Here is a 9,664-nt window from a genome sequence, read left to right as displayed (position 1 = left end):
GTAGGGAAAAAGGGTAACACTGAAAACAAGTATATGTACACCTACAGTGCGTAAGGGTGTGCTGAAATTGGAACTGACTCTGAAACCACCGGTAAAGTGCAGAGTAGCCTACCAATAGAGTAATTAGAACAGGAGAGCAAATCAAACACATTTTGAAAGCTATTTTTTCTATCCATGTATTTATAGATTGGTATATTTTTTATCTACATAGGTATTATATATTTAGATAGTATCAGTTACAGCAGGTGATGAGGACCAGGAGGTCCCTTCCAGGCCTAAAGATTTTTAGTAAGTTCATTAGCGTAAGACAGATGCAAAGTGTAACGTGCTGACTTTGGCAATAACTGAAACCCTTTGGTTTTTGTAAATCATAAAAACCCAGTTTATCTGATCAGATGATAAACTGAGCAATACCTGTTTTCTGGCCCCTGTCCCTTTTTTTTTTTTCTTCTTCAAAAGTATGTATGCATGGTAATGAGAAATCTCCAACTGAAAAGAAAGCCATTTCTTTTTGGTGTCTCTCCCCACATATCTTACCTACTCGCAAAAAATATTTTTCCACTAGGAGCTTCAAAATACTTGCTTCAAGTCAGTTATGCTAGAAATTTTCCTTAGCCAGACTAAATTTATGGTAACTTTCTAGTTATTTTCTCTTGAACAGGTACAGCAGTAGCAACAGTGCAGGACAGAGCTGAGCATCCTTGTCCTGGGTCAGTCAGGTTTTCTGTGTGATTTTTTGGACCTGTCGCGCTCTGCTTTGGTCCTATACAAAGTACAGGAGAATGAGGTAACCTAACTATTGCTTTCTTTAAATAGCATTTCTCTTCAACAAACTAGATCTGTCAGATAAAGCATTAACTGAAACTTCTGAGAGAAGAGCTTACTTTGGTAGGTGAATTTGGTTCATAAATTCCTGTGGGCCGAGTCCACGTACAAAAGAGTTGTTCTTGCCTCTCTGTTGTCAGGTTTAGTGTGGTAAGTGTAGCTATCGTGTAAGGTGTTGGAGTTGTGAATGGTGTGTTTCAGCTGCTGGACTGGGAAGTGTTCCAGTTTTCAGCTGCACTTCTCTCTTTCACTTTTGCAGTCAACTCTTCCATAGCTATTGTTACCTGGATGAACTGAATTGTGTGATTGCTTTCATCCAGACACAGAGGCAAGTCAGCCCTCAGGACCAAGAGAGCTAGATGCAGGCCTTCCTCCCTGAAGTGGTGAGCCAGGGCAGATCTCACAGAGTCTCTCACCTGCTCTTTGCTCAGATCACTGTGAGGGTAGCTTGGAGTGTCAAGTACTCGAACACGGAGAGCTAGCTCACAGCCATTTCTTCGTATAATCCCTGAAATGAGACAGCTGCGTCCAAGGCTGCAGCATGTAGTCACAGAGCTTGGGGAGCGATGACTCTCAAAGTCTGAGCTGCCCAGCAGGCTGTTCCCAGCAGCGCTTTTGCCCATCTGACAATAAGGTTGATGGTCATCTCATTGGTGTCTACCATTGTCTGTGCTTTTATCCACAAACCTGTCACTAAGTGAAGAACAAATAACTCAAAAAAGAAAAAAAAATCCAGCAAAAATTGCAAAATTCAATGTCTTTTGAGTGGCCTTCCTTGAATGCAATGTTTTAAGGAGCGTGTGGTGTAGATAGACACTGAGTGCAGCACATATACCTCTGATCCAAGGATGGATCTTTGCTGTCTTTCCCAGTCTGCTGTTTGAAAATAACAAGACACCATGGAAGGTGTCACAGGTACACGAGCAACTTAACAGGCTCCACTCCTACACTGGCAGAAACTGAAGAACTGGTAAAGAATCGGATGTGAGAAGAGTTTTAGGAACAAGTAAAGCAGAAAAAGCTAAGGAGAGCCAACAGGCAACAGAGGAGTAGGGAAACAACCGTGGAAAACAGCATTGTCATGCAGGGAGAGTAGGTTATAAAAGGGAGGAAAACTAAGGGAAGAAGAGGAGAATGGTAACAAATACATGCTGCTGCTATTAAGTGACCATATTTCAGGAAGTAAATCTTTACTTGCTTTTAGGAAAAAAAAAAAAAAGGATAGGGAGAAGTAAAGGAGTGCTTTTTCACAGCAGAGAACAGCTTAGAATACATCTTTCAGCAGCTACCACTAAAGCTACCACTACCCCTTGAAATAGACAGTAATCCAAAAGGGCTTTCTGATACAGATAAATATAAGAAGTATGTCTTAATGAAAAAAGAAGAGCTGAAATAGCCAGTGCTGCAAGTTCTAACCCCGTATGAAATTGAGACTTCGGAAATGTATGCTGTACAAACTTTTAGACTTATGGCACAGTTAGTGGTAAAGAAAAGCATAGACTACTGGATGAAGAAGGGAGATGGGTAAGTATCATTTCCGGTTACTATAATTGTTCGTAAATAAGACCTCTCAGTCTTTGTACTCTTCTGTAATTCAGTCTTTGAAGGGTTTTTGGTGCACGTTAATAATCTAACAGGAATAATGGCTGATTAAATATATTCAGAGGTGTTTCAGGTGGAAAACCATATTGGCAAGTAGTTGATTTGAAGCTATTAGTGACACCCGAATTTCAGAAATTTTTTTTTTTTTTTTTAAGATACTGTGTTTAGGTACCCATGCAGAGATTGTGGATAGTTTTAGAATGGGATTTCCTGTGATTAATTTGTTTAGGTCCTTGCATGTGCAGTTCAAGTTTTCTCACTCGTTAAATCCATGCCCAAATCATTCTTTTGAAATAACTTCAGTACAAATCCAAACATGCAAGAGCTATTAACGTACTAATTTTATTACAGGCAACATTGAATACTATACATGAAGAACTTCTTTACTGAATTCACAGTGAGGTTTTTGTGGATTTTTCAATGATCAATTTCCTTTTTTTCTTTTAAGAATACCTTTTTGAAGAGACACCTGATGAAATGGTTGTCATCAGTTATTCATCAGTCTAGATGTGCATTGCATTCTTTTTCTGTAGCATAATAATATGACATGGTGGACATGAATTTGTGCATTCCTTTTTAAAATGATGATCAAAGATTTGTTAATTTTTTCTTATAAGCAGTCTATGCTTAAATACTTAAATTAATTTCCTATTATGCCACTTACTTATTTTCCCTTAAATTCCTCTTTCATTCAGACTTCATTTATGAACCATGTGTGCAGTTGTAAAAAGTTCATATGTGAACTTTGAAACTAAGAGCAGCAATGTACCACACTGAGACTGTTACGTACACATTAATCTGGTTAATCTGTTACTGGTAGATCCTCATTCAGTTGGGTATGTTTGGTCAGTAACTGACACTGTTGAATTTTTGCAACTTAGCTGCAGATACGATTTTTGCAATCACTTTAGTGATTTTCTGAACTTGATATTTTTGAAAGTTACTTGAGTTCTACCAGCAGTTAAATGTGGGAGTGATAATGGAGGTACTGGAATTACTTTGTGTTGTGTGTTCTTGAATGTGTGTTCGTATATGCATGCGAAGAGCATGTGCACTTTCTCTTATTATTGCAATGAATTAATAATTGCAATATTCTCAAAGCACAGTGTAAACCATATGCAGATGTGAAGCTGCTTGCCTAACAAAGATGGGTTAAAATAATCAAAAAATATGTTGAAATACAGAATCGGAAAGAAAACTGAAGGCTTGCACCACTGCCGGTCCTGTGCATTAGCTGTTGGCTTGGCAGCTTGATACTTCTCTCTTGCAAACATCATTCTTTGCAATGCTATAGTAGCATTAAAACCAGAGATAAAAAGATTGTCCAGATAGGACTTGCTTTTTAGACAATTTCCCACAAGTGGGAAAGTAACTGATTGGGACTCCTATGCCTTAGTGGAAAAGGAAAACAAATTTGTGCTTTAACGGCCAGGTTCTAATAATAGAATGAAAGAGTGAAGTGAGCCCTTCTTGTCAGTTCACAAGGAAAGGCTTAGATAAGCCACCTCTCTGACTGTAAATCCCAGGTGGGTGGAGGCACGTGTTTACTCCAAGGGTATTAAGCTAGTGTTGTCAGTACAGTGAGAACAAGAACCTGGTACGTAAGCTGCCTGTGGTGGGAGGAAAAGAGGAAGGTGCTTTTTGGAGCCCAGTCCTGCTGGGGACATCGTCATCCAAAATGTAGCTCTGTGTGGGAGCCTGTATTTGTTTACTGCAGTACCAGGGCTGTTCCTGCCTGCCACAGCAGTGAAGTGAGACTTCAGTTCCTCTAGAAGCCTGCTGTGGTGCCACAAGCACAGCCCGTGCTTTGGCAGAAGGTAGGAGCTAACGGTGCCTTCACAGCCTGCTTGTGCAAATTCACATCATTCATCATGAATGAGTTCATCATGTGTGTTACTTGGATGTAGATGACTGTAATAATTTCGTTGCTGTATGTTTTTAAGAGCACGTAGACAAGTTAGTTGCTTTCAGGCAGCTCCCTGCTCTTGAGCCTCTCTATTCTGATGAGAGGTGAGACATTAAATCTTTCCCTGTATTGTATGTGTAGCCAAGGCAACTACTGCTAGTTTCCTCTATGAAAAGCCTTGTGGCTCAATGCTGTGCACAGCCTTTGTATCTCAAGGCATATTTTTATATATATGTAGTGTATAGCGAGTTGCCTTCATTTGCTAGTGGATACAAACTCAAAGACAACTGGATGGGGGATGACTCGCTTGCAAAGCAAAAGGGTAGGTCAGTCTCATAAAACTATGGGTATTGTGAAGATAAAATCCAGATACTTCCTTTAATTTGCCTAGAAGTCTTGAATTTGGTTAAATTGTCACAGTCTAGCTCTGTACGTTTCATCAGACTGTTCCTATGCACAGTAATGCCTCTCATGACATCTGAGGCAGTGCATGTCCTAGCAGTTGCATCCAACTGAGCCAGTAGCCTGCCAAGGAGATAATTTAAGCTGTGCATGGACAAGGATTTAGACTACCAAAAATGCTAAAATCCCCAAAGCAGAGGAGTGTTGTATGCAAAATACAGCTTGCCCAGCTGAATGCAGAACAGGGCTTTTATACTGGCTGTAAAATTAAGAGTAGTGTAAATGAGGACTGCTCAAATGATAATCTAAAACTTGGCTAAGCAAACTTCCCCACAAAAAAAGGCATTTCTTTCCAGTATTATTATGAATGTAATACAGTCTGAGCTGGGACACATCTGGAAGGCCTTACAACAGAATGGGCAGAGGATTTTAAGAAGTTGTCTCGCTGGGAGGATATGACACGGGGAAAAAAATCAAACTGATTTATATGACACTTGCTTAAGCTCCTCGAAGTACGTGGAAAGAGTCCTCCCCAAGGTGGCAGTATCAGCCTGCTCCACAGGTACTGTAAAACTCAGCTGGGGTCCCCTTGCTCTGCAGTCCGATGCTGAAATAAAATACCAGGTCAAAAATGAGCTAAAGCATTAGAAAATATAGAAGAATTACAGGAGTCTTCAAGCATCTCCCAAAATAAGAAATGTAAAAAGCATTTGTCTCTCCTTTGTCACAAGAAACTTTTTTTACTTTATATATAAAATGCAGACACTGTAGCACCTTAAAGAATTTGAGCAGCAGTAATGAAAAGGTAGCTGTTAAGAAACTGGAGGTGTTTTTACTATCCCTTATGTGATTCTTTTTCTAATCAAGACCTGTGTTTTCAGTAGCTTTTAAGTTGAGTTGGTGACATTTATTATGGAGCTTTGGGTATCAGACCTTAAAATCTGCTGTCAGAGGATGGAATTGCAAACAAGTACAACAAAATTGCCTTAGGTGCTTTTTAGCACTGCTCACTGCCAGTGGGTAAGCTTTTTTTAGTGTTTTTGTTTGTTTGTTTTCTTTGTTTTTATATAACTTTATTTTTGAAATGGCAAAGAGAAAACCAAAACTGAGCCTGTTAGAGATCGGCAGGCAGGAAGGCTTCCTGTAACTGATAAAGGAAGCCGTGGACTGCTGCCATAGAAATACCAAATGAGTCTAGTGAGGAATTGTCAAGGAATCTAAGGAAGTAAGGCCACTAATCTAACTGAAAATAAGTGGCATTTGGGTTTCCAGCTTCTTTATCTGTCTCTGAAAAACCAAGGCTAAAATCATTTGCACATAACTGTTGGATTTCTATCCATCTACAGAGTTAACTAGAGTTGCAGTGCATCTTGGTCACATTACTGTGTCAGATGCTGTTTTATTGTAGTCCCTGTGATTACCCAGTTGGCTTGCACGCACCCTAAACAAGCTCTCCGTGATGCTTCTTAGGATAGACCAAGCAGGCTAGATCTTGTAAACTGAAATAGCATAGTTTCTCTTTAGGCACATGGCATCTCTTAGCATGTGTCATCTTTCAGTTCCCACGCCTTCTCATCCCTTACAGCTTCTTTCCTGATGTGGGCTCTCATTTTAGCCCAAGATGATGCCATAATAAGTAATTTAAGATGTGCTTTGATGAATTTCTCTTACTTGGAGAAAACCCAGTGAGGCCATTTTATGGATTACCACACACGGAGGCGGGCTCTTAGACTTCCCAAACAACATGAGAAATCCAGGAAGGTATGCAGTCCATGTAGTCAGTGTGGCTTCAGTTCTGTTAGATGTATAATTTCTAAGAAACACCAGGCATGTCACTGCTGAGAGAGAGATAGGACAGAGCTAGTGATGCTCGATTCCTTTCGGACTGCATTCACAACAAAAATTTTTGTGCTGCCCCTAAAGGAACATACGCATAAAATATGCTATTTTTTCCATAAAACAGATTTTTTTTTCCTTTGCTTAATCCAATCCTTAGTATCTGTAGTATTTTTTTAACATAAGTAAGCAATTATCAGCAATCTACAAGATCCCGTTTCTCTTTGCAGTATAAGTGGTTGTGTAGTTATGTGCTACTTGGCATTGCTAAGGGGAAAGGAGGTAGGGTATAGCTGCAGACTAATGCTGCAGTTGCACCAGCTTTTGGACAATGTCTGTACAATTGTGGAACCAGCTCCTCAGGTTCCCACTGTACTTCTTACAGCTGATTATGGGTTCAGCGTAAATACTGCTTGCAGAAAGGCAGATCAAGGACCTGCCGTGTGTTTAAAAGGAGATTGAGCAGAGCTATCAGCACAGTGAGAACATCAGCCTGACTCCCCCGCCCCCCGAATCACCAAGATCCACAAGATACCCTTTTCCTTCATCCTCTGTCTGCTGGCTGGACACCAGGTGCCCACCAAAGCCACTCCATCACTCCCCTCCTCAGCTGGGCACGGGGAGAGAAAATATAACAAAAGGCTCATGGGTCGAGATAAGGACAGGGAGAGCTCGCTCAGCAGTTACCGTCATGGGCAAAACAGACTCGACTTGGGGAAATTAATTTATTATCAATCAAAATCAGATTAAGGTAATAAGAAATAAAAGCTTAAAACACCTTCCCCCCCACCCCTCGCTTCTTCCTGGGCTTAACTTTATTCCCAGTTTTCTCTACTTCCTCCCCCTGAGCAGCACAGGGGGGTGGGGAATGAGGGTTGTGGTCAGTTTCATCACACCTTGTGTCTGCTGCTCCTTCCTCCTCAGGGGCAGGGCTCCTCGCACTCTGCCCCTGCTCCAGCCTGGGGTCCCTCCCATGAACTTCTACAATGTGAGTCACTAGTGTGCAGGCTTGGCCATAGGACTATGCTTTAAGGCTGATATGTTCGTGTCTGTTCACTGCGTCGTGTGAAATATGCAAAATATCCAAAGAAATGTGATATTGCAAGTAAAACTATACTTACATAAATAATAGTAAAAGAAAAAAAAAACAACAAAAAACAAAAACCACAAAAAGACCGCAAAGAAACAACAAAATCATAAACTGTTGATTTCAAAGGCATATATTTGCAGAAGGAACAATCATCAGAAAGTGCGAAAATACAACCTTAAGGAAGAATCCTTTTTTCTTTACACATACTTAGCTGGATGCATTCTGTGACTGGCCCCATACATCTTCTCTTGTGACAACATAAGTCAGGGTACCATACTCATTCACCTTCTTGTGATTAGCCTCAAAATTCATCCATGTGTGTAAAAACATTTTTCCCCTGGAGCAAAAGTCCTGTGAATGGAGAACATATCTGGAAGCTCAGGAAACCCAGATCTGGCTGCTATTTCTGTAACAGTCATTCTCTTATTCTGAGAAGCTGTGCAATTTCTCAGTTTCCTCATCTAAACAGTATGGGGAGCATTCACCTCTTTTGAAGATGTGCAGTGGGATTTGATTTAGCTGAAGGGAGTGGATTTCTGTAAGGCAATAACAGAATTGATTGTGTTTAAAAAAAAAAAAAAGTATTTTTATCATATTGTGAAATGCTCCATAGGGACCCAAATAACATAAGACATACTTTCCAAAAATATTCCCATGATGCCTGGAAAGGTATAAGCATTGTAACCCTAATAACCACAGAAGTTGCATTGATACAGAGGTACTGATTACACTGCTGCTCTTATGCACTCTAACCCTTAAGAGATGTTTCACAGAGTGTCAGGAGTATAGAACATATAAAGTTTCAACTCAAGGATGTGTAAAAATGTCACTTTTCTACTCAACCTGGATATCCATGTGTATTCAGGACAGATTTAGTACTCTGTTCCTTCATTTACTTATTTTCCAGGTTTTGCAGGGTGTTTCTATTTCTGTAGATGCAACACATGTTGAGGACTTCTCTTAAAATGCCCAATAACTAACAACTTGGTATTTTTTTTTAATATTCTCATTATCAGTCTTTCCTGTCTTCTCTTTGTATACCTACACTTTTAGAGGCAGTATGCTCAGTTCCAAAGAGCATTTCTTAAAAACACAGGTTTAAGAAACTGGAATGCTATTTGGAAATACTATGCTTTGTTGGTTATGATAATCATGATAGCTTGTGGACATCAAGCCCGAACAGGTGCTTTTTATATTTTAAAACATTCTAAACAAGCTGAATCTGAGGACATCTTCCAATGTATTTCATGACATCAAGCCATTGAATAAGTAATGTCAGAATTACGCTGTAAAAGTTGTCTTACAAGCCAGTGTGGCTTGCTTTGACAACACAATTGTTTAGAAAAGTGGAATTGCTGTAGATGATTTATTAAAATTCTGAATATTGTGTATAAGGGAAGGGTGCAAAGTATATGGTTACAAAGCTGATGTGTGGTTCGGGACTGTGAGCCCCAGACTCGGTAATTAACCCCACTGCTTGTAACTTTCCAGTATCAACTGTCACAAAACACTGTGAAGTTGGAGCTTTTTAAATCGGTGTCCTTTTGGCATGAAGGGACAAAAGGGGCAAAAATCCCCACCTGTCTTTCACACTGAAAAGGATTTAGGAAATTGAAATGCTGCTTTTCTTCAATGCTGTGTATGCTGTAGCATCTGTAATGTGCTGCATTCAGGAACGTGGTACCTCTGTAAATTGTGGAATGTGTCTAGGATCTTTGAGGACTTGAAGTGGGATAGACTATTACCTCATTCAGTGGCTGGAAATCTGCCTGTTGTTGATGCAAAATACAGAGTACATCTCTACTTGCTCTCCTGAAATTAAAGTTGTGTAGGTATAGACAAGAAAAATAAAAGTCAGTGCAAACACTGCAGACCTGAAGCCTAGTTCCAGTGAGCACTGACATAACTAGGAGTAACGTAAGTCACACCTGAGCTTCAGATACAGCAGAGGGCTGAGAGGTTGCAAGTTGATCAGATTTTTCCCTGGGTTCCTCCACAGTTCT

The 9,664-nt window shown here is 40.1% G+C and overlaps 1 protein-coding gene across 1 annotated transcript in view; it reads right to left on the bottom strand.

Annotated features, from left to right (window-relative positions):
• The window catches only part of GIMD1 (GIMAP family P-loop NTPase domain containing 1), a 3,379-nt gene extending 1,890 nt beyond the window's left edge, over positions 1-1,489 (bottom strand). Inside the window, 2 exon segments of the mRNA XM_010286263.1 lie at positions 1,110-1,453; positions 1,456-1,489. Coding sequence (XP_010284565.1) covers positions 1,110-1,453; positions 1,456-1,489 — 378 coding nt within the window.
• Between the last annotated feature and the right edge of the window lie 8,175 nt (positions 1,490-9,664).

This window comes from Phaethon lepturus, unplaced genomic scaffold, assembly GCF_000687285.1.
Source record: "Phaethon lepturus isolate BGI_N335 unplaced genomic scaffold, ASM68728v1 scaffold3494, whole genome shotgun sequence".
Lineage (NCBI taxonomy): Eukaryota > Metazoa > Chordata > Aves > Phaethontiformes > Phaethontidae > Phaethon > Phaethon lepturus.
Note: the sequence above shows the minus strand (reverse complement) of the source record. Positions and strands in the feature narration are given on the sequence as shown.